Genomic DNA, 13,977 nt, shown 5'->3' with positions numbered 1-13,977 from the left:
CACATTCCCCACATCCATGGTGCACCATGCCCAACACATACACCCCAAAACCACCAGCACAAGGCAGTGGCAGCTTCTAGCACTCTTGCCCCCACCTCAGGCTCCTCCAAAAGCCCAGCCTGGTTGTATTTCCATTAAGAACCCAGGAGGAGTGCTGTGGTTTACCACTTTTTAGACATGAAGAGACAGCCCTGTGGCATGAAGGGTTCCCTGGCTCTCTGCCACATCCCTGGGTTGAGACAGGAACACTTCCAGCCCTGTCCTGTGGGATGTTCTCACAGCTTGTTAGGACAGCAGCCTCAACACCACTGTGGGAAGGAAATTATTTGCATTACATGAGCAAATTTATTGCAGGCTCCACGAGAGTGCCAGCTAAGGATCTGCTTCACATTCAGCTTTCACTGCTATCTCTGCAGCTCACTCAACTCCTACCACAATAAAGGCTCTCTCCTCCTTCACCTGGCCCTCTATCCCTAAAAAAGACATCCTGACAGTTGTTATGGGTGACACATCACCATCTGGGATGCTCTGACTCCTGCAAGCATGGGAGGGATGGATGGCACATGTACTAATGAAGATATCTAACACAGGCTCTGCATTACTGCCTCACACCTGACAATGTGGTAAAACCTCTGGATGTAATTTGGGGTTTCAAAATATTTTCTCAACACAGCTGGGATCTTTGTCAGTGATCTTTCCATCCACTTGGTATTAATAACAGCAGTGCTCATTCCTGGAGAAGGATCTCAGAGCCATGATACAAACCTGGTGGAACTGGGACCATCTCTAGCAGGAGCCATTCCACAGGTTCTGGGGCATAAGCAAGAGGGACAGATCCCTCCTCCCCAGCTGGGAGGGTCAAAACCATTGGTGCATTATTTGTAATTACAGAGACCTGGAAAATAATACCTTCACAGCATGCCCTTATGCTTTCCATTAGCATTCAAATAATTTCCCTTAATTCAAAGAACATCAGCTCTCAACTGTTTCAGCTGACCAGCGCTTACAGAACTAATTAAATGCTTTATAAAGTCTCTTCCACCATCTTGTTGATGGCAGTAATTGCATTCTAATTAGCAGAAGGCAGTTCTGCCTTGGTGGTAGTGCTTCATCAGCGATGGCTTCCTGACAGGGAGGTGTCCAGGTCCTTGCTGTGTTAAATTCAGTGTTCCCCCTTGCCCTCTGTGCCGCTTTAGTGGGAATGCAAAGAAGAAAGCAGTGAATGCTGCGTGCCAGCCCAATCCTGAGGACAGGACAAAGTCCTCACAGCACAAATCTGAGCTTTAGTTAAATTTACACATTCGAGTAGCAGAGTCAGCACTGCCACTGCTGCTATTGCTGGTTCAGAGACCAGGTTGCCTTTTACAGCAATACAAAATTGTTGCTAATTGTTTATAGTCCTGGAGGGCAAATGGCAAGCAAGAGGTAAAAACACCAGGGAAACAATCTGCTGGCAAACAAGGGTTAGGGGCAGCAAGAGCAGATCACCAGGTGTTGAAGGACTTGGGAGAGGAATGTGACAATGTCCTGCTGCTCTTCTTCCAGACCAGCACCGGATCAGCATAGGCTGATAAAAGCACTGCTCCCATGTTGTTAGGGGAATGACTTAAAGGCAGAAGTTCAACAAACTATCTCCCAAAGATTCTCAGACCCAAGTGTATTTCAGAGTGTTTTGGGCTGGGTCAGGGCACATGTGGCTGCCCCATCCCTGGAAGTATCCAAGGCCACATTGGACAAGGCTTGGAGCAACCTGGGGTAGTGGAAGGGGCAGGTATGGCACTGGATGGGATTTAAGATCCCCTCCAACACAGCTATTAAACAAAGTCCAGCCTGCTCTGATATTATATTGTGGTCCCTACATATGGCAAGAGAGCCTTTATTTTATATCTGTGTTTTTAGGGAAGGATTTCCAGGGTCTCCACCACTCCACACCACACTACTCCAATGAGTTACAATCTCTCCTCTACACCAAACAGTCAAGCAGAAATCCTTATCAGACACTGCCAGTTCTGCAGCACTAACTCCAACAGCAAGTTCAGCACTGGCTAAATAATTAATCATACAGCATCAACTGTTCCTGGAGGTTACCTGGCATTTCTAATGAGCTCTAATCATGTCCAGTTTTTCCCTGGGAAGCTTCTTGAACATGCAGAGCTCTTGATTTGGGCATTATTAAAGCCCAGCTTCATGGTTATTAATTTCACAACTACTACCATGGATGAGAAAATTGCTCATCTTGCCATCTTCACATGAATTCCTTGCTGTGAAACAGGCCAAGCCACTGACAACACTTAAATAATTTCCCATTCTCATCTCTTCTAACTTTGACAGGAACAAACTCCTCCTAAAAATAATGCTTCCTCCACCTCCCTTCATCCCACTCCTTATTCAGGGCGTCATTTAGAAGGTCACAGCCAGCAGCACACCCAAGGGTGTCACATAGAGAAGTCTGAATATGAGACACTTTTCCTTGCAACATGCGGGGGGCCTTCAAAATTTGTGATGTAAAAAAAAAAAAAAGCTCACTAAAAAAACCAAACCAAAACTTAACATGCTGGCCTGTGCTGTGGAAAGGCTTTGAAAGACTTTGGAGGAAAGCAGATGCACTTCTTCCTTAAACCACACACTGGGTTTAGAGGAACAATGGTGCCCCAGAGTCACACAGCCTGGATTTTGGCTGCTGGATGCCGAGTTGGGCTTTGCAGGGCTTTATTTTCACACTAACTGCTTAATAAAGCTGCCCCTGGGAGAGATGAGGTTGTTTAAAGTTTCAGCTCATTACTTGACAATGAAAGACTCAAGGCTTCAGGGAAGAACTTTTGGTCTGGTTTTAAAACAACAAGGATCTGAAATTCCTTAGCTGTCTGCGCTATTGACACTTTTAACCCAACCTACCCAAATGCTCACAGAGAGCAGGAGTATGGTACTGGAAGCCCGTGCAAAATCTACTCAATTTATATAGAAAACTGTAAAATCTCTGGCTTGGAGGCCACTGTCAAATGCTCATTTACTGCAGGCATGGCCCACTCCAAAGCCTTCAGAGGCCCACAGCTCTTCTGCTTCCAACATCTCACCAAATCCATAGCACACAGGAAATTTTAAACAGCAAGAGCCAAAAAAGCCTTTACCAGGAGACTGTCATTCAAAGCCAGTCAATACATCCCTGCTGGCACCTGGTGCAATGAGATGTTGACAAAGTTGTTTGTACAACACTTGGGAGAGGGAAGGTACACAGCACAAATCTTGTAAAAGACAAGTGACACCAAGAGGGATCATTAGTATCTGTTAATTTGTTAAAGTTTCACATTGGCAGTGGTGTAAAACAGCTCCACAGCAGCTGGAGTGTCTCAGAGTTCATGTTACAGTTCCAGTATTATCTCCAGTTTTTGCACGGTAATTATTGAAGTAATTAGAAGTCACGGGGACAAGTACAATGGATTACAGCTAAGAGGAACAGCTATTTTCACATAGGAGGGGGATAGGACCAGCAAGGCTACCCACAATGTACAAATTATGCTGGTGACAGTGGTTTTTAACCCCAGATCTCCGTGCTCTTGACCAACCTGGTCTAGTGCAAGGTGTCCCATGGCAGGGGGCTGGAACATGATGATCCCTAAATTCTCTTCCAACCCAAATAACCCTGTGATTCTATGGGTGATGGGTGATTGGTGATGGGTGGGGAGCTCCAAGCAAGAGCTAAGTGGGATTTAACAGTGCCCAAAACCTACCAGTTCCTAATTTTGGCCCTTGGTGACCAAAAAAAGAAGAGGATCAGCAGGTTTGGAAACTACTTCTGCGATGCATCTTGACAGGACACCAACACCAGGGTGAAGGAAGGCAGACAACCCCCCACATCCATGCAGTGGGTGTAATCCTGAGCACCCTCCTCTCCCCCCTTTTTCCCTGCTCCACACCCCACTGGTTTGGCTCTCTGGTGGCTGTCAGTGGCTGGAGGCAGCTGCAGGTTTGCACCCTGAGCCAGGCGTGGCACAGCTCAGCTCCAGCCTGGGCAGCTGCCCTGACCTGCTGCCCTTTTTACCTGGCTGGCTTTCAGGATGTTGATCTGCTCCTCGTACACAGTGTCCCTGTTCTTCTCCAGAAACCCCTCGCTCTGGTACTCCACCTGCCAGGACACAAAGGGAAGAAGCTCAGAGGGACAAGTCCAACACACAAGGACAAGGTGCTCCCACCACTCCCCTGCTGTCAGGAGCTCACCCCAAAACGCTGGGAGGGGAAAGGAACAACTGGAATTTAAAGGTCACTTTTTATCAAAGTGAATCTGGGTGAAAGCAAAATCCTTACTAGGAAACACAGATTGTTTCCTAGTCATTAAATTGCTGTGTATGGAAGTCAGGAGTAAAAAATGCAAGGATCATCAGTAAGTCTACATGCTCTTTTGTTCACTCCTCAACTCCTTCTAAGTTAATCAATAAACCTCAAAATATGCCCTGTCTAAGTCTCTTGTAGGTCTCTTGGGTTTTGAAACTGCAGAGGGGTAGGATGCAAAGGAATTTTTAAAAAATTTTAAAAATAAATTAGAGGCAACAAAAGAAAATTTATCTTTTTTTCATACTAAAAAAAAGAAAAACTTGCTAAGAAATATTGTTCATGAAGGATCCATTTGCAAAACCAGCTGCCTAAGGAAAGTTGAGTATCAACATTTGCCATGGTGAGTACCTCTGGAATCCAGGACAAACCTGGTTAGGGGTAGCACCTGTAGGGCATCACAGCACCTGGATGCTGTCCAGCTCCTCAGCCACATCTTAAAAAGATCCCTGGGTTGATCTTTTTAATTTTTTCCTAACAAATGTGTGTTCGGGGTAACTTCAAGTTTTGAGATTCCTGTTTGCTCTAACACCTGTCACATCAGGGCTTCAGTGAAGCTGTAGCCCATGGACAAGACCCAGGCACTGGGATTTGGTTTAGTTTAGTGTCACATTTGGTATCTTCTCCCTCACAAAGGTGGGATCTGCCTCTCACCTCCTCCCTGCACTGTGCCTTGCTGGCACTCACAGCCCCGGCTCTTCTAATTCAAACACATTTTCTGCCAAGCTGCCCTTACAGAAACCCTTTTCACCACAGCTTTGGGAAAGAGGATTTTTCTCTCCTCCAGAACCCACAGCTCACAGCCCAGAGCCACAACCAACAGGCTGAAGCCCTCGGGGCTGATCCAGATTTGAGCACCTGAGCCACAACCACCACCCTCCAGGCACCAAGGAGCGGCTCACAGGGCTCTCCACTGATTTACTGGGTCCCTGCTGGGTGCTCCCTGCTGGGTACCTTGTCGGCGAAGTGCAGGACGATGAAGGAGGTGTTGGACATGCGCGGCTTCTGGAAGTGCTGGCTGGCGGCGTGGCGGTCGTACAGCTTCTGCGCCCAGTTCTGGTCCGTGCCCTTGGGCACCTGCACAAAGGGGACAAAGGGGACACTGCCAGGCCCAGGTGCAGCTCTCTGGTTACCTACCTTCGTGGCAAACACACCGAAACTGTGTTTCCAGCAGGAAACACCCAAATCTTGGTTCTGTTCCGGCAGCCGGAACGGCTCTTGCAGGAAAAAAAAAAAAGGGAAAAACAAACCAACAAAACAGACCAAGCAAACAAAAAAAACCCAACAAAAACACACCCCAAAACAAAACAAGAAAGCACCCACAAACCTTGAAACAAAACAAAAACAAACAAAAACCCACAACAACAAAACAGCGTTTCCAGCAGGAAACACCCAAATCTTGGTTCTGTTCCGGCAGCCGGAATGGCTCTTGCAGGAAAAAAAAGGGAAAACAAACCGACAAAATGGACCAAACAAATAAAACCAAACAAAAACCACATCCCAATACAAAACGAAAAACACCCACAAACCCTGCAATAAAACAAAAACAAAGAAAAAACCACAAAAACCAACAAAACAAAAACCAAAACAGCCACCAAAACAAACAAAACAAAAAAAAAAAAATTCTACAACAAAAAAGCACCCACAAACTGTGAAAAAAACCCAAACAAAAACACAAACAAATAAACAAAACCAAACCAACAAAACCAACAAAAAACCCCAAAACTTCCCCCCTACAAAAAACAAGAAGCCCCACCAGAAACAAACCCAGAACCAAATTAAAAAAATCAAAATTAAACAAAACCCCAAATACACACACACACACACACACACACAGAGACACACACACACAAACCCCCCCAACACAACAAAAAAACCCCCACTAATTAAAACAGAAATATTAAGGAAGTATTCTTACACTTAAGATACATTAACTACTCCAGCACCAGTATTATTTTTAAATGCTGTTTTAGGTGATGGAATAATTTCCAGAAACTGCCCCGTGAGACCACACACATGAAGTTCTGGTTTATATAACAGTGAAATTGTTCCTCTTGGGGTCTGAGCGACACCTCTGATGGTAGCTCTTTTATTTTTTAACCAAAAAAAAAAAGGATAACTGGATATTTAGGTTAGAAAAAGAGATGGTTCAGAAGAAAAGCCTCAGTCAATATTTAAACTTAGATGGGACGAAAGAAACCCTAGAACAACCGTGCAGCAACAGAGAGAGCTCTTGATTATCCATCAGGACTTTACATAGGCCTTTATATGAAAAATGACAGAGGCAATAGGGACAGAGAACAGGAAGATGGAAAACACGAGACAGGTGAGGAATATTTCTTTATGCTGCTCTGAAACAGCCTTTGATTTCATGACAGCAAACCAAAACACACCAGAAGGGTTCTGAACACAGGGAGAAGAAGCATCTCCTGCCAATCCCTGTAATGAGGGTGAATTAAATGCAGCAGCCATTCACACAAGCTGTGCTCTCCCACATTTGTTTATACTTTACAATTTTTAAGTTTAGCCAATTATGGATATACACAGAAATAACACAGGCTATATATAAATATTGAAAGGCACTTAGCTATGCAATTATATACATATTTTATTTATGCAAGGTAAGACTCGCATGTTTAAACTATGGGGTTATATAAATGTAGATGTGTTTCTTTTCAAGGGTTGTATTTAATATTTGCATGCAAAAACATCCTTTCTGGAGGTATCACTGGGTGCCTCCTGTGCAGGACTAAGCCACAGGTGCAGAGCAAGAGCACTGCAGCCACCCTGAGCCAGATTTATCCTGCACCAGCTTTCTTCCAGGGCATCCACGTTGCTGAAAATCCTGCTTATCTCAGAGTTGAACTTCAAAGGCATCGCTCCTGCCTCCCAGAAAGAGGGTTTGCCATACCCTGCTCACTGTCCTGCAGCCTGGGTATTTTTAGCTGCCTGGGAAGTACCTGATAGGGACCAAGTTCCAAAGATAAAAATTAAGGAGGCCATTATCTCTACTATTGTAACAGCTTTTGGTATTACCTTGGCAGTTTGAGGCCCTTAGAGCAACTGAGAAAGTTATTTATGGGCTATCTCACCTTTTTTTTAGGGGATGGGGAAGAGGAAAAGCGACTGCCTTGCAAGTTTTGTACGGAATCTTTAAAAAGGATAAAGCTGATACCAGGAATTGCACAAGGTCACTGCCTGTGCTCCTCTGTCCCCTCCTGTCACAAGCAGGGTCCCTCCCCATCTGGATTCACCTCCCCTGGTGCTGCCAGGAGCTCCTGCCACCACAATCACACCCTCCCACTGCAGCCAGGGCCAGCCCCACAGGATCCATTCTGCATCCCAGCACCAAGAACCCACCAAGAACCCACAGCCAGGGGTGAGGAGATGCTTGGGACTACCTGGACTAAAGGCTGGGACTCTCTCCACCACCACCTCCAACAGAAGGACAATTAAGTGGATAGAAGAAGCAAAGGTCAATAGTTTAAGGTGAAGAAGGGCAGATTTAGATTAGATATTAGGAAGAAATTCCTCCCTGTGAGAGTCTGGTACAGGTTACTCAGCAAAGCTGTGTCTGCTCCATCCCTGGAAGTGTCCAAAGCCAAGCTGGATGGGGCTTGGAGCAACCTGGGACAGTGGAAGGTGTCTCTGCTTCCCTGCCCATGGCAGGGGTTGGACTGGATGAGGTCCAAGGTTCCTTCTCACCCAAACCATTCAGGTATTCTGTGATTCAGACCTAATGATCTAAAAGCCAACCCTCTGACAACACAGTAGGAACTGCTCACATTTTATTTCTTTACTCCTTAGCACTCCAATACAAGTTAAAGCCTGAAGAGAGCGTGGGCTGCCTCTGCAGAAACACTCCAGAAACACGTTCTGGTGCAAGTGACGCGCCTGACTTTGAAGTCATCAGAGCTGGCAGCTCTGATGGAAGGGAAGGCTGCTCTGCCGCGCATCGGGCGGCCCGCCCCAGAGGAAAGCCCAGGGGTCCAACCTCTGCTCGTGGAGCAGAAATCCCCCCCAGGACAGGAAAGCCATGTGCTAATTCCTGATGTCCAAAAAACTAACGAGTCCAGACAAGGAAAACACATTTGCTCAGATCCCCAGGTCCGCAGCGACGCACGGAGACAGGCGGGGTGGAAAAGCGGTCGGCCAGGAGGGGAGTGCAGCGCTCCTGGCACTCGACAGAAGGACACAGCAAAGGTCAAAGAGCATCTTCTGAACAGCACTAGGAAATGCATTTGGCACATCAGCAGCATAACACAGTGGCGACGTGCCATGGAACACAGCATGGAGCCACAGGGGAGTCAAGGATGCGAGGGAGTTGGGGGGTTTGGTGAGACACATTCCCCCTTGGCAGCCTCAGGGTCAGGCTGCTCCACCAGCAGAAAGACCCCTCACAAATCTTGGACAATGATGACAACTCTGACAAGTGAACCTTCCAATCAGCCTGCTCTTGATTGAACGCTTTTGGTTGTACTTAATGGAAATGGACACTTTTTTTTTCATTATTTTTTTCATTCTCACTCCCATGACAAGGCAGAAGCAAGGAAACAGAGAGGTAGCAGGACACCTTATGGAGAAACCTGGGCACCCATGGTAACCTCTGACTGTACTCCCAAACAGAACCACAGAACCACTGAATATCCCAAGCTGAAAGGGACCCATAAGGACCAGCAATGTCCAACTCCTGGCCCTGCACAGGACAGCTCCAAAAATGCCACCCTGTGCCAGAGAGCACTGTTCAAGGCACTCGGGAAGTGTCTGGAAGACAAGCAGCATGCTCACACGGCATGTAGCTTCAATCTGAAAACGGGACAGCTCACCCAGCTTTGACAGAGGCTCAACTGCATTTTTGAGGGTTTTCTGTTTCCTCTAAGGACAATTTAAATCCGTTGGAAAACCAACCCCAACTGGCTGGTCCTCTTCAGAGAGTGCAAGTCATCCCACATGTCTCCTCAGAATTCAAGTCTTCCAAAGTGTGCTGTCCTCCCCATCAAAGTAACTCCCTCCACAAGGGCAACCATATTCTGAAACTATTCCAGATATCCAACCAATCTTCCCAGAACTGGATTTAGAGAAGACAGCCTCCATCTTTCATTCCTTCTGACAGGCTCTACTCCTTTCCCAGATTATTTCCCCCTTGGCCCCATGGTGACTGCACCCACCCTGCATAGCTCACCAAGGGGAGGGTTCTCCTGGATGCCTTTCCACCCTTTCCCACCTCTTTGGGCTCATCAGTTTGTGCTACAGCACGTCAGCATCCCAGCACTGTGGTGGCCTTGGCCAGAGCTTCTTCTGAACAGGGGACATGAACTCTCACTGCTCCTCTGGCATCAGAGCAAAACCAAGAGGTCCTAAAAGCTACAGATCCAGGCAGGTGAAACTCCAGTGCAGAAAACAGGGAAAAGGCTCTTTAAGGAGACTCCAGGGTCCCTCAGCAGAATACACAGCTCAGAGAGGTTATAAGGTTTCCCAGGTAGACCAAGGACAAAGGACCAAATGAGCTCCAGAAGCCACCTCCAACCTTAATAATTCTAGAACAGCTTCCAACTCCTATATTACAAAGCTGTTTTAAAAAAAACCAAACATAAGCATCTCTCCTCTGGAGGGGGATTTTTCACAAAACATGGAGTGACAGGACAAGGGGGAATGGCTTCCCACTGCCAGAGGGCAGGGTTAGAGGGGGTATTGGCAAGGAATTGTCACCTGCAAGAGTGAAGGGTGACCAAGTCCAGGCTGGACTGGGCTTGAAGCAGCCTGGGATAGTGGAAGGGGTGGAGCAGGGGGTGGAGCAGGATGATCTTTAAATCTACACCAAACCATTCTGTGATTCTGTGATTCCACAATTCTATATCCTAAAGTATGTTTTAAGAAGTAGGCCTTTTCTCAGTAGCTTTCAGGAGGCAGGTTTAGTCCTTAACACCCCAACCCCAGTTCAAGGGCCCTCTCTTTCACTGCCAATTCTTACGTCAATTTTTCCCTAAACAGCAACAAGACTCTGCTATGACCTCCACTTCCTGAACTGCTTCAGCACATACCCAGCCACCTCCTCTCCAACCACACATTAAGGATAAAAAAAACCCCATACTGTGAAGTGAGAACATTAGTAACAAACCCTCTGCATTTGCACTAATGCTTCATTATGTACCAAATATTCCCCTGGTGCCGTTTCACGTCCCAGAGTGTTTTCATCCTCTGTTAGGTTCTAACAAGGTGGCGTGTAATTACCTTATTGTGGTCCCACCCCAGGAGCTGAAACACTGCCACGGGGGTGGAGGCTTTCATCCATAAACTGCTGCATTCAGCTGACAGGTTTTGCTGAAATTTTCATAAATCTGGAGAACACTTGCAGGTTGTTATAAAAGAGGCGATTACAGGGCCGGTAATAAGGGCCTGTGACTAATGACAGCATCTCCCACTGACAGGTAAACACCCAGATAATTGGCATTTGATGAGAAGGGGGAGGGAATACATCTTGATACGGGGCTTTTGGGGTTGGTTTTTTTGGGGTTGTTTTTTTGTATTTTTGTTTGTGGGGGTTTTTTTTGTCAAAAAAGTATGGACTAAAAAAGTAGCACCAGGTAAATCTACTGCGGGTACGTGGGAGCTGCAATGTCGCCACCAGCAATGCCACCAGCAGCAACCAGTGCCAGGTGCTCCAGAGAGGAGCCAAGGGTGTGACTCCCAACACCCAAGAAACTTCCCTTATGGTCCCCACAGCATCCAGGAGACAGTCTGAGTCTGCAGAATTTAACTGGCTTGACAGCACAGAGAGCAGATTAAATGGTGCTGAATATCAAGCAAATAATCTGACCTCCTTCCAAATCAGCACTGACTGAGATGCTGTTTATAAGGACATAAAATTAAGTGTGATTTGTTCTCATTTTTAAGGAGATTTTGTGAGAGCAGACTTGAAAAGGGCAAAGCCCCACCTCTGGCTCCCCCAAAGACAAAGCCAGAGTGTCTGTAGCTCAGACCAGGGCTGAGCTCGTGGGATGTGCAGGCTGGGACAGCCCTGCCATGCCTGGGAAGGCAGCCCTGGTACCTGGAGGGCAGCAAACACTTCACAGGTCACCCCTCTTCCAGACAAACACAGGTGCTACATCCTTGTCCAGGGAAAAAAGCCTGAACAATGGATCCCAACCCTTTCCCTCTGATACAACATGACACTTGTGTTTTTGAGCCACCAGATCTGTCCTGTCCCACAAACCCCACAAGCATTCCTTGGGTCCTTCTTATCACCTTGGCTGTGCTGGTGAGCTGGGCCCTTTATCCACCTCAGCTCTCCCAGCACTTTGTCTCACTCTTCCCTGCCTTTGTTCAGAAACACTCAGGGCCCTCCCACAGTCAGAATGACATTCCCTGGCACAGAACACACCCGAGCCTCAATGGAAACCCTTCCTGAGGACAACCACACAGCAATACCCCACAGCAACACCAGGCTGAGGCTCCTCAAGGCAGCCACACCCAGCAGGAAGACATCGCCATCCCCTTCCAACAGGACATCCATCTCCAGCATCAAAGAGCTTCAAAACAGGCATCCCAGCTTCCCAAGGAAACCCGCCCTCTGACATTCCTTGTTCCTAGGTATATTTGATTATTCATGACTGAGCAATGTGTGAACAAGGAGCCCAGCCTTTCTTCTGGATTGTCAGCAAGGTTTGCCACTCTGGCTTTTTTTCTCAAATTTCAAACAAGATTTCACTTTGCCCAATATGAGAGAGAGAGAGGGCAAAAGACAGCAGACTGCTCTCCAACATCACCACTCTGAAGTCTGCACACTAAATGCAATGAGTTTTGCCCTAAAGAGCTGTTGCAAGAAGACAGGTTTCCCCTGAGACAAAATAAGGCTTGAGAGGAGCTCCAGCTCCTTTTGGTGAATAGCTGTCCCTCAGCACAGCCAGGCCAGACACACAAGCACTGGCTGTACAGAGTGAGTGCAGGTGCCTGGGTTTGGAGCAAACACCTGCCCAGGAGGCTCTGAATGTTCCAAACCAAAGCAAATCCCAGCTCAAGCCTACTCTTGCCATGAGCACAGCAGCAACACACGTGAAAGGAGATGTTTAACCACCTGCAAGACACCAGAGATTAAAGCCCATTCTTTGATGTGTTACAGAGACAAAGACGCAGGTGAGAAGGTGGGAGGTGCTCCTTACCTTGCACTCTTCATCCAGCAGGTCCAGGATCCCCAGCTTGGCCTCTATCAGGTCTATGCAGGGCTGGTTGTCGTAGAAGTCTATGAGAGTCCAGGGGATTCCCTCCTTCATGTACTCTTCTTGTTCCAACTTAAACACGTGCTGGGAGTGGGAGAAAGCAGAGCCGCTGAGTGTGCGCCCAGCCTGCAGAGCACAGCCCCTTCCCCCTGTCCCTGCTGGACTTCAGCATTCCATGAGCACACCCAGAGGCTCTAGGTGCCCTCACCTACAGCCCGCACATTCACACAGCCCATTTTCCTGGCCAGGGAAACAAAACCGTCACGACGGGAAACCACGGCACAGGGAAAAATAAGGCTTGAAATGACTTTCACTACAAAGTGGCTGAAGCTGTCACTGCAACGAGGTGGGAGCTATACACTGGTGTGGCAGTGACACATCTGTCTCTTGGGCTGACAAAAATCCTCCTCTGCTTTATTGCTCTGCTGATTAAAGCAGTGACCTGAAGCGGGTTCACAAGCTGGGAGCCCAGCCAGGGCTGGAAGCCCGTGTCCCCATCTGCGAGCAGGGCTCCACAAAGAGCGCCCATCATCCCACAAGGGATATCAGCAGCAGCGTCTGACTGACTCAGGGACACTTCTATTGAAAACTCTGATTTAAAAGAACCTATAATAAAAAAATCTTTGCAAGGCTTACGTATCTCAGACCTCTGCCCAAGCAGATAAATTGTCTCTGGCTATTTCTGAGATACTCCAGAGCATATTAAAAAATGATTTTTCAAATGCACTTTTTTTTTCCCTTCAAAGATAGCTTTTTAAAATCTCTTCAAACATGTCATCTTGGAGCTTGAATTTATAAGCTTCAGAAGTGATAGTTAGACATACCAAGTAAGATATGAATAGTGCAAATACAATCCATAATTTACTTTTCATTTTTAGCAGCAGTGATCTATCTGATGCATTAGATAGACTGCAAATGTTCATGTCCATGCATAAGATATGGCTTCAAAGGGCCAAACTAATCTGCAGTACTTAAATGCTCAAATTTAACAAGTTTTCCCCTGTATCCTGAAATTAACAGTATTTTTTTCCCTACTTACAACCCAATCAGAAGACAACTCCTTACTGGTTCCATTTCCAGTGAAGGTAAATGTTTGTTTCTAATAAAATAGGAACAGTTCTGGGTTTTGTGAGGCATGTCCAAGTGAAAAGTGGGGAGAGTTTCTAATTCTGTTATTTAATACAGAGTTTTCATCTCACAGGCTTAAGCCATGCTTAATGGGAAGGTTTCCACACCCATAACTTATTTTAATTCACACTGGAAATCAGCATGAGACCACTCAGGTTTTGTTTTAGGATTGAAACGGCACCAAGAAAAAGGCAGATTTCATACTTATTCCGAGCAATGTGTGAGCCTTTGCACAAACCACATGCAAATCCATTTCCAGGATCACATTTCTACATCAACTAATCAACATTTTCCAACTTGATAGGAA

At 46.7% G+C, this 13,977-nt stretch overlaps 1 protein-coding gene across 1 annotated transcript in view; it reads right to left on the bottom strand.

Moving 5' to 3' along the window:
- Positions 1 to 13,977, bottom strand: part of MYO5B (myosin VB) — a 146,372-nt gene that overhangs the window by 66,231 nt on the left and 66,164 nt on the right. Inside the window, exons 12-14 of the mRNA XM_036403645.2 lie at positions 12,486 to 12,626; positions 5,281 to 5,403; positions 4,040 to 4,123 (exon numbers count right to left, since the gene is read on the bottom strand). Coding sequence (XP_036259538.1) covers positions 4,040 to 4,123; positions 5,281 to 5,403; positions 12,486 to 12,626 — 348 coding nt within the window. The remainder of the gene's footprint in view (positions 1 to 4,039; positions 4,124 to 5,280; positions 5,404 to 12,485; positions 12,627 to 13,977) is intronic.

Source organism: Molothrus ater, chromosome Z (genome assembly GCF_012460135.2).
Source record: "Molothrus ater isolate BHLD 08-10-18 breed brown headed cowbird chromosome Z, BPBGC_Mater_1.1, whole genome shotgun sequence".
Taxonomy (NCBI): domain Eukaryota; kingdom Metazoa; phylum Chordata; class Aves; order Passeriformes; family Icteridae; genus Molothrus; species Molothrus ater.
Note: the sequence above shows the minus strand (reverse complement) of the source record. Positions and strands in the feature narration are given on the sequence as shown.